This window comes from Rhinichthys klamathensis, unplaced genomic scaffold (assembly GCF_029890125.1).
Source record: "Rhinichthys klamathensis goyatoka isolate OS25496 unplaced genomic scaffold, OSU_Roscu_1.1 h1tg000174l_1, whole genome shotgun sequence".
Classification (NCBI taxonomy): Eukaryota; Metazoa; Chordata; class Actinopteri; order Cypriniformes; family Leuciscidae; genus Rhinichthys; species Rhinichthys klamathensis.
The window spans coordinates 347,342-365,000 of NW_026606704.1; the positions used below are offsets into that span (position 1 = coordinate 347,342).

Sequence of the window (17,659 nt, forward strand, 5' to 3'; positions counted from 1 at the left end):
TGAATGAGTGTGTGAATGGGTGAATGTGAGGCAAATGTAAAGCGCTTTGGTGGCCATTGGGTCTGTGAAAGCGCTATATAAATGCAGTCCATTTACCATTTTTGCAGTCCATTTATTATATTTCATCATTACCAGATGAAATCTCTAAATTATCTGAGTATTTTCAGGATAACAGTGGCAACTAAAAGTGAAAACTAGCTAACATGTTTTCTAATAATATTATCAAGGGACAGCATGTATATTGAAAATAGAAGAGGGCCTAAAACCGAGCCTTGTGGCACTCCGTAATTTACCGACGTAAACTTGGATAATTCCCTGAGTAAATAAATAAAATGGTAACTATTAGATAGGTATTATATAAACCACCTTAATGCCTGTACCTGAATACCAGTGTAATTTAGATGTCAGTAAATGATCTGATCTGTAGCAGAGATGATGATTATCGGCACAAAACTTACATTTTGTGCTGTTCCTCACACAAAGCAATTGTATAACTTCAAAGTGCTTGGCAGTGTAAATCACCATCCAGTTTTGTTTTATTGAAATGAGAAGCTTTGATATTCTTCTTTGTGTTTCATGGAAGAAAAATAAATAGTACAGGTCAGAGTTGGAACGGCATAAGTGGAATAAAAAAGACTTAATTTTTTTTATTTTTAAGAGATCCATTTCTATAAATCTCAAAACTGTCCATGCAAGTTGAGGCATATGAAATTATTTGCATTATTATTATTTTTTTTGACACCATGATGTCCAAAATTGCTCCCCTTTGTTGTGGCTTCCTGTAAATCCCCATGAAGGTCTTCAGATGCTTTGCCAGACTGTGTTTGAAATGCTCTGTGAAACGCAATGCATTTTTCATTTATTGCATGGAACTCAAAGAGCAGTCAGTTTTTGAAGTCAATTTCACACCGTTCTCTGCTGGTTGTCCAACGGAGTTGTAAAGCTTACCTGAATAATAAAAAATAAAAAATAAATTCTCTTCAATCCAAGTTTATTTGGTGGTTTTTGCCATCAGCCCACATTTTTTTTTAACTTATTTAAAAAAATAATCACATTCATTTGTGGTGAAAAACTACATTACCCATGATGCTATACAGAAAATGTCCCCAATCATAATCAAACCTTTTGTATATATACGTGCATATTTTGCAATAAACTTAAAATATATCGTTTCAATAGATATGCTCAACAACTTTAAAAGAATAGTTTTAAATCTCTCCATTGTTTTCAACAATGTTTGATTCGCAATGCTTCATGGGATTGTAGTTCTTTCCCTCATTAAAGCAGTTTAAGTGCATAGTCTTGTACCTTTTTTTTTGCTGTGGTTCACCTCTAAGCTGTTTGTTTTGGTTTATGCTTCTACCACTTTAGTGAAGACCTTTTTTAAAAAAAAATCCCTATGGGAAAAAAAAAAAACACTTCCGGATCCAACGCTGCAAAAGTGGATGGGTATTGGGCACTAATGCACTCTATATGGACTGTGCAAAAGCAGGTCCTTTTATTGTGAAGCAGAATGGACTCAAACAAGAAGAGGTTATGCAAAACATGAAACTTTACAACAGGACAAAACAATACAATACAAAGTCAGCTTGTTGCTCCATCAACAACAAAGTGATTGGGCTCAGCAGAACATTACAGTGTGATGTTTCAAGCAGCTCTTCATCAGACAATAAGACATACATATTGGAGCAATCCACCTTTAATCTAAAGGTATTTTAATTAAGGTACTCATTACTAAAACATAATGTTTTGATATACTATGTTACATTTATAAATGATATTTAAATGTTACATTTACTAATATAGTTATTAGCAGTGTTAGGCTAACACATTACAAGTAATGTGAACACTAATCAGATTACTTTTTTCAAGTAACTAATGTAACACATTACTTATAAATTTACAACATTATATCTAAGAGGCTCTTTCGTTATTGTTTTTTTTTAACATTACTATCCATATAAAGTAATTGATTTATCAATGAGTTACTTTTTTTAGGGAGTAACGCATTACTTTTAAAAGTTACTTTCCCCAACACTGGTTAATAATATAACAGTTATACTAATATATACTATAATTGGTCATCCTCTTATCTACCTTGCGCGAGCGCGACAGCCGAAGACAGCGTGCAAATAATAAAAATGAATTCTCTTTCACGTCCCCCTGCGCCTAAATGGACAAATTCACACACATTTATCCCAAAATGCCCTTTACGAGTATCCAAGTAAACATAGTCGGCTATGGCTTAAGTGAACAGTGGAGAAATATGTGTATCAGTATATTGGATCTGTGCATTAGTCTTAAAGTGACAGTAGCCTAATATTCCTGATGCTGTCTGTATTTGAATGTTAATCAAACAACAAAAGACAAAGAAATCCCTCTCTGCTCTTCACTGAACAACTTTTTTCTAAGTTTAATAAGGATTAACCTTCATTAAATTTGTACAGTCAAGATTATATGCAGTGTTATTTTACATTTGATCACTGTATTCAGTTTCTGTCCCGGAAAACTACTGTTAGACCTACCTGAAAAACCTTAAAAGCACTGATTATTTCAGTTGTATCTTTGTTCTTTTGTATTTATTTGATTTATTTGTGCTATTGCTTGTACAGTAGTCAACATTTGAAGTGGATCAAAACCTGTCATCAAAGTTATACATGAACTTTGAACATCACCCGTTCTTGTCTTAGGACAACTTTGACGAACTTTTTTGATCTACTTTAAACGGTGACTACTGTAGTTTAATTATTTGTTCTTTTTCTATTAATGACTGTTTACTTGTCTTTAATAATCCTTGAAATGTATATTAGTTAGTAGTTTTAGCTGTGGTATCAAAACTGGATTCGAGAATTGTTAAATTTCGCTGGTATCTAAAATTGAGTGTCTTAACTTTATTTATTACAATGCAAGGATACATGGGTCACCAAAAACTATAACTATTTTATTAATTTATTTTAAAAAAATTGTGGTGGGGCCAGTGAAAATTCATGAAATTGAATCGAATCAGGACTTCTGAATCAAATCCCAGCCCTAGAAAAGAACAAGAAAAAGCGACAGGTAAATGCCGTTAACATAAGCTTTCTGTATGTTAGTTCGTGGAGTAAGTATATACACTGTGTTTACTCAGCATTTTAAATATTGCAGGTGCTGGTGTTTTGAATGGCACATGTTCGACCAATCATTGTACACCTACTTCACTGGTACTATTGGGCTGGGTTGGACCTTACTCTGGAAGCAAAAGTAGGAGCTCATTTAGTTCCCCCAAAAAGCGTTACTTTAACTAAAAATCTGTCCAAGCTCATACAGTGCAAATACACCAAAAAGTGGGAACTTAGTTCTAGAAACTATAAAAAAAGCCGTTTCTCCAGTGTGAAAGCTCCTCTACCGGGGAATTACCACAGGAACCAAACATTCGGCGAGTGTGTTTGTCTGAGGAACCGGCTGAAGGGTCAGATGCAGTTATTGGCTCAAAATGTCCAAATATCAACTGAATAATCAACCCAAAATATCAGTCTATCATGTGACACGTTTCCATTACAGATTTGCGCAAAACTTTTGCAATATTTTCTAAATGTTGTTAAAAACCTATTGCGAAGTGACGGCGTTTCCAGTAACTGTTATGCGACTGAAACGTAATTGTTTCCTCTCGCGATCAGTCATTCCAATAATTATGGCAACCGATGTTGGGATGAGTTTACATATATCACAGCCATCGCACTAGCCATATTTTTAACTGAAGGAGACGTGTGTGTGTGTGTGTGTGTTATCCAAGCATTAATGGCAGGGAAAGACCCTTATACTGTGAGCGGCACATATGAGGAGTTTCGCTGTGTTTCTCCTCATTTCTGCTTCCAGCTCGTGATTGTGGCGTTTCTTTGAGGTTTAGAATCCAGTTTTCCTGTAATTCTTTTAGTCTTTTATGCGTTTAATAAAGAACTGCGTCTCGTCTTCTGTCCAAACACACCGCGCCGTCTACGTCAGGTGACTGTAAATGCGCAAAAACTGTTTCCATGGCAGTTTTGCGGAATATTCCTTTTTCGAATCGCCTGAAAAACCCCCTCATGCGAGCGTAAACTTTTTTGCGATTATATGGTAATTTTTGCGAAATTTATGTGTTTCCATTGGGTGTATATTTTTAATTCGCAATTTCAATTTGCGCAATTTGAAGGGGAATGGAAACACGGCTACTACTAATTACAGAGGTTAAAAAGTACAAGATTCATTAAAGGGCACATGAAACACACAGTTTCTGCCAGTCTCATGTTAATGCTGAGTACCTATAGAGTAGACAAAGACAGATATGCTGTACTGATTCTTCCCGACAACAGCAGAGCTCCTGGAGGCGGGTCGTGGGCGGAGCTAACGAGTCACACGATACATCATCACATTATCCCTGGATAGCCTTTGATTCTCTGTACGTTTGTGTTGTTGACATTATATGCATTTACACGCCGATTGCCAACATAACACAGACATTTGATGTTACGGTAACACTTTACTTGAAGGGGTGTGCATAAGACTGACATGACACCTTCATAATCATGACATGACACATGAGTATGAAGGAGGTTTTATGCATGTTTATGACAACTGTCATTAAGTGTCATTCGCTCAATTATGACATTTTGAATGCAAATATGACATTGTTTTAGATGTCTTTGTTATGACACCTTGACATAAACCAATACATCATAACCTGTCAGTGTCTTGGTCATGACAATTTGACATTAACAAGACAACATAAATTGTCATAAATATGTCATAAACATGACATAGCAGATTAATTATCAAACTTAAGAAAGCACTGAGCTTTATGGGTTAACATTACATTAAACTGTCATGTGGCTGGTTTTGACATTGGCTGTCATGAGGCCATTATAACTGTGTCATGAATATTTTTCTTGACCTCAACTACAGTGGTACACATTGAATTTGTCATTAAAATGTTAAAAAGGCCTAATGATAAAGCGCCATTATATACTCTAACTAATTAGCAATTAGCATGAGGAAAACCAATCAGGAACTCCCACGACCTGCATCAGCAGACTCAGGGTCGTCACAATAGCATTAGAAATCCAATGTTTTCTAATAATATTATCAAGGGACAGCATGTATATTAAAAATAGAAGAGGGCCTAAAACAGAGCCTTGTGGCACTCCGTAATTTACCGACGTTAACTTGGATAATTCCCAGAGTAAATAAATTAAATGGTAACTGTCAGATAGGTAGGCCTACTATATAAACCACCTTAATGCCTGAATCTAAATCTAAATCCAATGATTCCCATTAAGGATTCAAAAGTTTGTCTGTAAGCTTTGAATGCGAGCGTATCCACTGAAGCCGTAACCAGACCCACTGCACACCCGGATCTGCTCTACACTTCTGCATTGTGTCGTGTAGTTGAACACATGCAGAGGAACTGTTAGTGTGTGAAGGCCTCCATCTGATTGTGCTGTTTTATGGGGTGCTTATATGCAGTTTTCCCAGCATGCTCCATGGTGCCAGCGAGAGGTGGGAGGAACTCAACAAGTAGGTCAGAGCGACATGAATAGCAGATTACATCAGAGCCACACACTGAGCTGCTCTTGCCAGGCCACTGGACATTTGCTAACCTTTTTAACTAGTTTTGTGTCTTTGTGTGCATTGATTGTGGGACACTCGGTTGGGTTTTACCCCTCATGCATGGGGAGTTTCTGGCATTTCTAGACCGGCACATCAATAATACTCAAATATGAGTCAGTAGAGCATCAGAATGACCCATAATCCTCTCTAAACTTTGCATAGGGAATGTTTAGAATATCATACTCACTATTTCTGCGTAGAAATGTGAACGTAGAAAACCCACTACATGTGCAGCGAACTGCGCGAACCCCACAATGCATTGCACTCGACTTGACCTACAATGTTTTTTTCACAATATTGAATAGGGAATGTAAAGTCATTATTTATGCGAGATGATAAATGAGCGGCACATTTGCATGCTAAGTGTTATGGTTATGAGTCAACAATGACAACTTATTCCCTTTATTATTAATATTATTTAAAAAAGTCTGTATTAAACAGTGTGTTCTGCCTAATATTCATTATGTAATAATCTAGTATTATTCCATGTTTCCATCCAAAGTTGTCAATTAAACTTGCGTGGAAAATTGTAATATTAAATAAATCCATCCCATGTTTCCACCATTTCCATCCCATGTTTTCATCTTTTATGTGGATTTTATGCGCATCTTGGCATTTCCATCATCTTTTTTAATTTCAATAAGCTGGGGATAGTTCAGCCAAAATATTTAAATTATGGCATAATTTATTCACCCTCGTTATTCCAGACCTGAATGCATTTCTTCTGCCGAACACAAAACATATTTTGAAGAATGTGGGGACACGTGTGTTTTAGTTATGTGTTTTATTTAACTACTATCTACTAACAGTTTAATGAATAATTTGATACAACGCAATTATTGTGTATGTTTTCACAATGTACTTAAATGTGAAAAAAAACCTTTTTGTACTGTAAGTGTACATATTGACTATAATTACACTGTTGTAACCCATTAACCCACACTTAAACCTATCCATACCAGCAGTCCTAACCGTACCCGTATTCACATCAAAACTGTTTTGCAATATGTATTTCAAATGTAAGCATTGTACCAAATAAGACTTTTTTTTATACATAAGTGCATAGTAGGGCTGTGCGATATTGAAGAAAAATGTGATATGCGATAACTCATTAAATAATGCGATATTTGATATGCCATAATGCTTAAAGTGTGTGAAATAAACGTAATTATCTTTAAAATATATTTAAAATGATATAACCTAGGCTAAATACGTGTTTTACTGCGTAAGAAGTGTTATTAACATCAGTGTAAAGCACGGGGTTCAGGGCTTCAGCTTATCCTACATTAGGGTTATTTAACAACAGAAACTGAATAATCAAATGTAAAAATAAAACAATGCTTAGTTTTCACTGTAAGAAGTAAATATATACTGCTTCTTATTAAAGCGAGAAAAGTTATTCAGCCGAGAGCAGCGAGTGATTTTCTCTTTGTCTTTTGTTCATGATCAGTTATTGCAAGCCGTTGCGATATGCATATCGCGATTTATACATTTGCGATATTTCGATAATTTTGATATATTGTGCAGCCCTAATGCATAGTAGTTAAAGAATCATAATATAAAGTAGGACCAATGTTGGTAACTAAACAATTTTGGTCACCATTGATTTCTTTGTATGGGAAAAAAAAAAGTCATACAGTTTGGAAATACATAAATGGGAGAAAATGACAGAATTTTAATTTTTGGGAGATCTAACCCTTTAAAGGTCACAGCATTACACAAACACTAGTCCTGCAATCATACAGTACTAGTGCAAAATGCCCGTGTAAAATAATTTTTTTGTGTGTGTTTTTAGCAATTGCATAGCTATTGTGCATAGAAAGCATACTGATACTGACATAATGATGCATTGGAGGATATATTTAGAGTGGATACAGATACATGCCCGTGAAAGATAGCGGTAATGTTAAGCATGACAGTATCATATTTACATGGCCGTGAAAGATAGCGAAAATGTTAAGCGCACCAGAATTAAATGATATATTAAGAAGTAAAAACAGCTATGCTGTTGACTTCTTAATATCTATTTATAGATAGATAGATCTTAAGAAGTAAACAGCGTAGGTTTAAAGAAATATATTAAACTTTTATGCAGTTAATCTGTTTTGCAGTTCCTGCCTCTGTTGTTTTCGGTTGCAAATTGCTGTTCACAGGCTTGCAGTGCTTTTGGCCGCATTTGTGCGCAAAAACCGTGCCAAAAGTATAAGCGCGGAAAAATGAAAGTTTGAAGAATACAGATCCTATTTATTTTGCGGGCGATTTACACCTTTACAAATCTTCTCTTGCACATGCAAATTTAATTTACGCTTGCAATCTTATGTACGCTTTTACAAATCTTACCCTGTGCATGCGATTCTTGATGTCATCATTTTACCTTCATAGATTTGCTGTCACACGATCGGTAAGAGGATTACTATACTCGTTAAGCTCGTTAAAGCCTGCTATATACTGTTGAATAGGCAGGGCAATACCATATATACCAGGGAAATACCATAGCATATTAAACATCACATAGTTAACATATACATGCTAACTTCAGCGCGCATGACACATAACGTTAATAGCATTTACTACAAATGATGGCCGTGAAAGAGACTGCGAACGCATTAAATATAATATTAAGAAGTAAACAGCGTAGCTGACTTGCAGATTCAGTTAACAAATGAATAAGCGCAACGATTCAGGGAGCAAATCTGCTTTCTTCGTCCCTCTGTCTCTGGTCCTGCGCTGTGCTCACTCAGTGTGCGGTGTGAGAGGGGGAGTGGCCAGCGGCTAGAGCGGCAAAAACCAATGTGTGCTTCTTTTAGCGATATCTTTTGCATTTCTAATCCAAACAACGTCAAACTCGGCACTGCACTTACTCGTGCCCGTAGCAAGACACCTGTCAAGTTTGAGATCCATCGGACTAACGGTTCGAGAGATATGCGATTAACAGACAGACAGACGTTCCTGTAATTTATAGATAGATATAACACAACTTGTTAGTTTTGGTTCATTGCCACTGTCACCTTTGTCGCTTTTGTTTTTTTTGACCAAAATTGTTTAGTTACCAACATTGGTCCTACTTTATATTATGATTCTTTAACTACTATGCATTAGGGCTGCACAATATATAGAAATATCGCAAATGTATAAATCGCGATATGCATATCGCAACGGCTTGCAATAACTGATCATGAACAAAAGACAAAGAGAAAATCACTCGCTGCTCTCGGCTGAATAACTTTTCTCGCTTTAATAAGAATCTGTATATATTTAATTCATACAGTAAAAAACTAAGTGTGTTATTTTTATGTTTGATTATTCAGTTTCTGTTGTTAAATAACCCTAATGTAGGATAACCTGAACCCTGTGCTTTACACTGATGTTAATAACACTTCTTACGCGACAGTAAAACACTGATGTTCACTTCCAGAAGTTGTAGGGATGTTTTCTTGCTGGCTTAGTTGGGGACATTTAATATTCAGCAATATTATTGATCTCCTGCACTGACACCATTATATGAGAACTGAACTGAGCTGGACAATGACATCACTGTTTGAGAGCGGCTAGATATATAAATGAACTAAATTAATAACTTTTTTACAACAGAAATGAACCATCACTGATTGAACTTACACTATTTTCTTCTAGAAACAAACTTTGTTTAATTATTTTCCTGTTATCTCTGTAAAGCTGCTTTGAAACACTCAGTACTGTAAAAAGCGCTGTATAAATGAAGCTGACTTGACTTGACGACTATATTGCACCGTGTATTGATGATTGTGCGTCGCTAATCCAAACTGCAATAGCAATTAACTTGTTTCTTGCTCTGTTTCAGCCATTCTTCAACCTGACGAAGCTGAGAAAGCTCGGCCTGAGTGACAATGAGATCCAGCGGCTGCCGGGGGACATAGCGAACCTCAACCTGCTCGTGGAGCTCGACATCTCCCGCAACGGTAAACGCTCTCTGCCTTATCAGCCCACTGTTTAATTACTGTCCGTGTCTGAGAGACTTTGGCCTCGTGTGTGTCTTGCCCTTCCCACACGCTTCCAGCATACGCCCAACATATTTCAGCTGCTGGTTTTCTGTGCTCAGCAATTACACACATTTCAGCGCCGGTCATAGTAATTCAGCGCATCCACGCCCGAGATTTAGTTTTCGTTTCGGCTATTTTTACTGTATTTGTTCAAGCGCCCTTTTTAAAACTAGCCTGGACTTGTGGTGTCTCGTGGTTTTAAATGCATTTGAAGGGATATTTCATAAAAAGCTTATAATTCTGCCATCATTTACTCTCCTTCATGCCTCTCTAAACCTGTATGACTTACTTTCTTATATGAACACCAAAGAGGATATTTCAAAAAATGTATTGTTGTTTTTATGGTTCATACAATGAAAGTCGATGGGGTCCAAATGTTGTTTAAAATATACAGTCAAACCAAAATGTATTCAGACACCTTCAACATTTCTCACATTATCTCAGTTTAATCGCTATAGTTTTAGAAAATGGTAATACAATATGAGCAGAACTGAATCAGATCAGTGGATATTTGACTGGTTTTGTCCGTCCTTCTGTTAGACTCTCACACATGAATTATGTTGAATATCTGTCAGCTGTTAAATTTAACTACACAATTAGATAATACCAGTTTAGCTCAACCAATGACCAAGCAATGCTTCATGTTGTTCAGTCTGTGTGTAAAAAGAGCATTAGCAATTACAGAAAACACACTTAAGAAAACATGATCAGCTCAAAGTGGAGGAATCATTTTTGCTCCCAAATGTTTATAAATGTCACTGGTAGTCACTGTATGAAGAATATCTGGGTATAAAATGTCACAGTTTACTTTATTTTGCTCTCCTCACTTATATAAAAATGAACTATATTGTCCTGCACCCACTAGTAAAAAAAATATAAAACCTTATATCTGGTGTCAATAATTTTTGGTTTGACTGTATTATAAAATATAATATAAAAAAAATTTCATTTATATTATATATTTGGAATAACATGAGCGTGAATAAATGACGACAGAATTTTTTGATAATTTTTGGGTGAACTGTCCCTTTAAGAACAGTTTATGCTCTTAACTGGGAAGTGGCTGGCTTATAAATTGACATCATATTCTAGTTGAACTCTGATCTCTCTTAGTTACAGCACCTTTTTATGGCAGGCACATAAATTATTGAAATATTGGCTGTTTTCCAAACCCTTGTGAGCTACCTTGCTGTCCACTGCACACACAGCAACCAATAGAGCGCACCAGTTAAAATCCCATTAGTTTCTCTATAGGCGTTTGACTTTGAATAAAACGTATAAAGACAGACCTCCTGCGAGGTTGTCCATCGATGGGATATGCTTATGTTGAAGCTGTCAGACCACATTAGTTCAACTAATGTTTAATTTAATCATGTTCAGTAGAGTAATTCCTGATGAAAACTCAGATTACAACATTTTACAAGAAAATATCTGTAGCGCTTTGATCTTTAATAACGCCTGATCTTTCCACGTTTCTCTTTCTTTTAACAAAATTAATGCTTAAAAATGGGTGGTCACACACCGGTCTGAAGCGGTTACTGTAATCACCAAACAGGCAAAAGTTCAATTCAAGAATGAAAAGTCGATGAGTTTTGAAGTTCGGTGTTTGAAAAAACAGAGCAAACTGAAAGAGAAAGGGTGATCTAGAGTCGTATAGCTCTCTATATTAAACCTACAGACTTAATTCAAGCTACAGAAATACACAAGTTATGCTGAAAAATACACAATGTAACGTACTTGCTCTAGCCTTTGTTTTAAATGTTTTTTTCCGTTGTTGTCATTGTTCGATCAGGATGTGACGGTTGGCCGGTTTGGTTTTGGTCCCGCCCCTCCTCCACTGTGATTGGACGGCTGGGTAAACCGTGACAGTGATGAGCGTGAAATGCTGCTGGTATTTTAAATATGTGGCGCTCCCATTGAAAACAATTGAAATAATACGCTGGCAGGAAATGTTTTTTAGTGGACTGAAGCACTGTGGATGACAGAGTCAGTTTCCCAATGCTCTTTAATGTTGTTTATGTGTCTATGTGGTGTTTTTAATACGCTTTAAGACACACCATGTGTAAGTTCATAAGTCGACAGCATTGCTGAGTATTTCCTCCTTAAAACTGCAGTGAACCAAAGACAGTCTCAAAAACACGGTTTGAAATCGCTGGTGTTTCTGACGTCACAAACGACCTTGTAACCAATCAGATCAACGTGTGATCGTCAACCAGTGGATCTCTGAGCTGAGTGAGTGAGTGGAGGCGGGGCTCATTTGCATATTCATAGAACCGCGCATACTAAATGAGGCGAGGGTGTCGAGTTACATTCAAGATATTTTAAGGCATGAAGAATTTTTTTCTTAAGGAAAAAATGTTGAAATATGTAATTTTAATGATCAAAGATTAGTTTTAAAAGATAAAATTATTGACTACAGGGGGACTTTAAATATGTGTATGTATAGATCGCAATAAACATAAATACGCTATATATATATTTAATAGGGTTGCCCCCTGATCCTCGATTTAACGTTACTCTACAAGATGTGGCTTTGTCGATTAAATTGAGTTAGATAAAAAAAAAAATCCACAAGGATGGTTGAAGTCATGCAGTGACAGATCGCCAACAATGCTCTACGAACTACACAAATGTATAATGTTAAGCTAGATGGGGAAATGATATCTCTGCCTTCATGTTGGAGGTGTACCAATGATGCCTTAAAACACTGCCTACATGGGCAGCTCTCGAGGTCTCGGTGCAAAGCTTTCGTTTTAAATATTGCACGGTTTTTATTGTTGTAAGTGGATTAAATCTGTTCCCTCTTTTTCCTCACAGACATTACGGAACTCCCTGAAAGCATTTCATATTGTAAAACCCTCCAAGTAGCAGATTTTAGTGGAAATCCTTTGACAAGGTAATTGATGTGCATTTCATATTCTGATTCTGCATAACTATGGACATATAATTTTAAAAAAGCCTAATATATGGTGTTTTTTTATGCATAAAATATTATAAAATATATTATTTCTGCATTGGGCCTGGGTGCTTCTTTAAATGAGTCTTAAAGGGGAACTTGGCAACTCTAGCCATTTCTTCGGTGATTTTCACTTTGGTTGTCGCATGTTTTCTCGACTAGCGCCCCCTACAGCTGTGGGCCGTATATTTCACAACACTGTCGTAAAAAAAAACTCACTTGCGTTGCGGCGCCCTCCTCCCGCTTTCTACCGCTGCTCATGTGCATTTGTTATTATCAGAGCCAGCCAACTTTATCGTGTGGAGCTACGTCTACCGAGGTGGGTAATACCAGAGCCCGTCTACGGAGAGCCTGGCCACTCCCTATTAAGTCCTATTGTACCGAATTGTGGTTGTAGTTCCACCAGAGTTCCACTGGGGGCGATCGCCCATGAGTGCAGAATGAATGGGAGTCTATGGAGCTAGACGGCTAAATGTGTCTCTTTCACCCGATTGCCGTTGAGAAATCTCAGATTTGATTGTAGGTTTTGCAAGTTCAACATGGGTTACAGGTCGAAAGTTGAATGAACGAGTACTCATGTCCTTTCCATTTCTTACAGGTTGAGTTGTTCTTGCCTATAACACGCTAGCATTCTGCTAATGAACGCTGGTTGGTCAGTGAAGGACTGATTACGACCAGAGACACCGCTTGATGGCATCGTGGCATCCGGACCAGAATGTTAAGAACTTTAGTTTTACAAAAACTCTTCTAGCACGTGTGATTACCCGTGTCCGCTGTCTCGAGAGAAAGGAAAGTGCAGAGCGCGAACGCACCAGTGACTGAAGGATTGCCATAAAGCAGTATCTCTGGTCGTACGATGTGTATGACGTCATTGACATTTTAAAAGACTTTTTAAAGCAAATAAGTGACTCTAAAAAATCAAACACCCAACAATGTGTAATTTCTTTGCATCTCGTCTCGAATACAACATTCAAATTACTAGACAAAAAATTATATCCTGAGAAAAGTGTATTTTGAGGGGTATATCTTTATAGACCTCCATTCATTCTGCACTCGTCCTGTGAGCGCCCCCATGTGGAGCCGGAGTGGAACTGCAGCCAGTTCAGGAGCCGGAAGTTCACTGAGAGTGGGAGTTCTCCCCATATTAGACTTTCTCTGGTAATAACCGGTATTGAGGGGGGTGTGTGTGTGTTTAAGTCAAATTGCCGTAAATCAGTTTGTGTTTCTCGCTCGTTCTCGCTTCTCACAAGACTTCCTATTTCCAACTTACCAGGACGTTATGGTGCGTTATATTATTGTCAACGAACCGACTCGGCCCTTGGATATGACGTCACGTCCACAGTCTGAGTACCAGGCGCTTATCAAAACGCAGCCATTTAAACTTCTAAAATTTTCACTTTATTTCATGTTTTAGTTTATCTTCTGTTAGCAACGTTAGTAACACCCGTTTGAAACGAGGCTTCATTCAATATTGCACTCACAACAAGACCGATTCCCATACCCACAGGCAGTGATACGGACGCAGTAAGGTATTGCAGTAATACGAGTGATTAAAATCGTCATTTAAACAACCAAAGCGGTCCAAAAACAATGAAAACAATTCATACTTACAAGTCACACAGGGCGCAGCCATCTTGGATTCCGTTAGTCCCCATGTTGCAAGGATGGTTTTCCGCCTGGGAACGCTCGGCTCGGGGAAAGCCAACATTTTCACCAGAACAGGTTATTTAACCATCCAAATGATTTCTAAACGGTTTTATTAAGATGAAATAGTTGCCTAGTTCCCCTTTAATTGCGTGTGTAATTCTCCACACAAATACGGTGTATTGACGATATCCTAATAGCTGTGCTTGACAGACCATGCGTTATGCATTAGCACTGGACACACTTTGGCCCAGTTTGCCAATTTGTTCCCCATTTTGCTGGATTATACAATGCTTGACTCCTGTTGTATTCTCTGGTTAATTTTACACCATATGGTTAATTTTACACCATATGGCTTAGTTTACTGGCAGACCTTTCTTGTTAGTAGTTGAGTGATCATGTCTGTCCACCAGAGCGGATTCACTTTATCAGTCATTCCCGCTGTGAACTGTGAGCTTTATGTTTGTTTGTTTTTTGTTTCAGGTTGCCAGAAAGTTTTTGGGAATTACAGAATTTAACATGCCTTTCCATCAATGACATTTCTTTACAAGCACTTCCAGACAACATTGGAAAGTAAGTGTTTTTTCTCCTCTTTCAGCTGCAATCCAGTTTTTCATGCACTCTCATTTGTTTGCAATATATAGAGGGATGTTTTCTCTTATGATATCAGCAGGGTTTGATTTATATGGCCTCACTTCATTTACTGTTATCCACTCTAGCCGTGACGTCTTTCTTCCCTGAATTGCTTCTGTAGGACACTTACTGTATCAGTATCTGAAAAGCTCTGAATAGCTACATTAGTAATCATCCCATGATGATCTAAAACGATGACTCTGATCTCAGACAGTTGACCCACATTTCCAAATCAGTTTCGTTAAAGGCTTAAGGTTATGAATAAGGCGATGTGTTCCAAAACAATGACAAAATTCGCATTTAGGAGATATAAGCATTCAAAACTTAGTCTCTCACTTCTGCTAAAATGGATCAGGGATTTTTATGACATCATCGCGGACTTCAGCTTCTCATCACATCTTCTGTCCAATCAAATGCTCTCTAGGATCTGAAGCTCCGCCCCCTGTGCTATAAACGCCAGCGTTGACAGACACACAGAGCAACATGTGTTGGAGTGTGTGTTCGGTTGCTCAAACGCTCGTGTTTTATTCTGTTTTCCAACTGTTCGTTGGTTAAGAATGAAATGGCTAGAATTTATTCACATTTCTACTTTTGAATTAGGGATGGCGAAACCTAAAAATTTTCTTGACCGACCACCGAGCCTCATTAACCGGTTAACCGATTAGTTTAAAATATGCCATGCTATTTGAAATAACAGCCATTTCGAGCCGCGCCTGCAATTTCGCAACTTTGTCGCATCTCTCTGCCTCTCGCTCACACACACACACACACACACACACACACACACACACACACACACACACACACACACACACACACACACACACACTGCCCCAGCGCCGCCCTTCCACTCACGTCACTTTTTTTAAATTCCCCTACAGCGCGAAACAGGAGTCCCGCAAACGCGGCGCCGAGGAGCTTACGTAATCGGAGGACAAATGGCTCCTTAGTTTCGAAATGGTTTGGGTACAAGGTGATCGCATTGAAAATAAAGGCGTTAGTCTAGCGTTAGAGAAGCTCATTTGAAATATTGGCGCGGCTCATTTGAGAAAATGACAGCTCCGAAGAGACGCCGATTTAGTTTGAGGTAACGTTAGTGCTAACAATAATAAAGAAAGATGATGATCATCATCACCTTATCAGTTACCACTGAAATGTAGATGTAATGTATTTCCAAATCTAATGCGGGTGTCGCGTTTTCAGGTGATACATCATAGATGTGCTACCGCTGTATTTAAGCACTGTATTACACAAGTTGCAACTTACATCTGTGTCATTCTTTTTGGTGAAATGGTCCCACACACTACTTTACTTTGCACGCTTCATCCTGTCGTCTGCCCTGGCTCTAACCTCGAGTGTTTTAGACTGAAGCCTTTACTTTTCGCAAACCTTGTGACCGCGCGAACCCAAACGCTGTGACCTCGCACCAAATGTTTTTATTGGTTTAATAAGTACAAACAGGCGAGTTATGAAAAATTTAGTGTGAGGGATTTGTTCACTTCACACAAAAATACCTTGGAATGAGATGGCTAACTGTAGTAGGGTTTAGTCCACGGTCTATAATAGCCTAATTTAGAGATCACTTTTTTTTTAACCGACTACCGACAACTTTGATCGGTTAACGTGGATACGGTCAACCATCGGTCAAACGGTCATCGGTTAGCATCCCTATTTTGAATCCAACGTATCATCAGCGCTTTGAATCACTTCATGTAGCGTGTGATAGAGCTGTTTGTGAATATAAAAGGTCGCAAAGTCTCAAAGATCAAGATCTCGAAGTTTTCATCTCCCAAAAGAAAGAAGCGATTTTGAACGGCCTGAAACGAGTCGTCAGTGATTCCAGTCTCACTTCCCGCTGATCCTGCGTAGGTTTGTAACAAATTTTCATAATGCCAACCTGTGGTCTTCATTGGCTGAACATGAACATCGTTACTGTTCGTATTACTGTGCATCAAGTGTTTAGGAAGAGCCAAAATTCAGATATGATAATGAGTGTTTGATTTCCAACATGCACTGTAAGCTATCGACCAATCACAACAGACTGGGCCATCTGACCAAACAGAGCAGAGTAGACCAATCACAACAGACTGGGCCATCTGACCAATCAGAGCAGAGTAGACCAATCACAACAGACTGGGCCATCTGACCAAACAGAGCAGAGTAGACCAATCACAACAGACTGGGCCATCTGACCAATCAGAGCAGAGTAGACCAATCACAACAGACTGGGCCATCTGACCAATCAGAGCAGAGTAGACCAATCACAATAGACTGGACCATCTGACCAATCAGAGCAGAGTAGACCAATCACAACAGACTGGCCCATCTGACCAATCAGAGCAGAGTAGACCAATCACAATAGACTGGACCATCTGACCAATCAGAGCAGAGTAGACCAATCACAACAGACTGGGCCATCTGACCAATCAGAGCAGAGTAGACCAATCACAATAGACTGGACCATCTGACCAATCAGAGCAGAGTAGACCAATCACAACAGACTGGGCCATCTGACCAATCAGAGCAGAGTAGACCAATCACAATAGACTGGACCATCTGACCAATCAGAGCAGAGTAGACCAATCACAATAGACTGGACCATCTGACCAATCAGAGCAGAGTAGACCAATCACAATAGACTGGACCATCTGACCAATCAGAGCAGAGTAGACCAATCACAACAGACTGGGCCATCTGACCAATCAGAGCAGAGTAGACCAATCACAATAGACTGGACCATCTGACCAATCAGAGCAGACCAGTCACAATAGACTGGACCATCTGA

General features: G+C 38.2%; 1 protein-coding gene across 2 annotated transcripts in view; it reads left to right on the forward strand.

Annotated features, from left to right (window-relative positions):
• lrrc1 (leucine rich repeat containing 1) overlaps window positions 1-17,659 on the forward strand; it is a 64,012-nt gene that overhangs the window by 11,354 nt on the left and 34,999 nt on the right. For both annotated transcript variants that reach the window (XM_056260155.1, XM_056260156.1), the window contains exons 2-4: window positions 9,443-9,560; window positions 12,459-12,537; window positions 14,725-14,814. In XM_056260155.1, coding sequence (XP_056116130.1) covers window positions 9,443-9,560; window positions 12,459-12,537; window positions 14,725-14,814 — 287 coding nt within the window. The remainder of the gene's footprint in view (window positions 1-9,442; window positions 9,561-12,458; window positions 12,538-14,724; window positions 14,815-17,659) is intronic.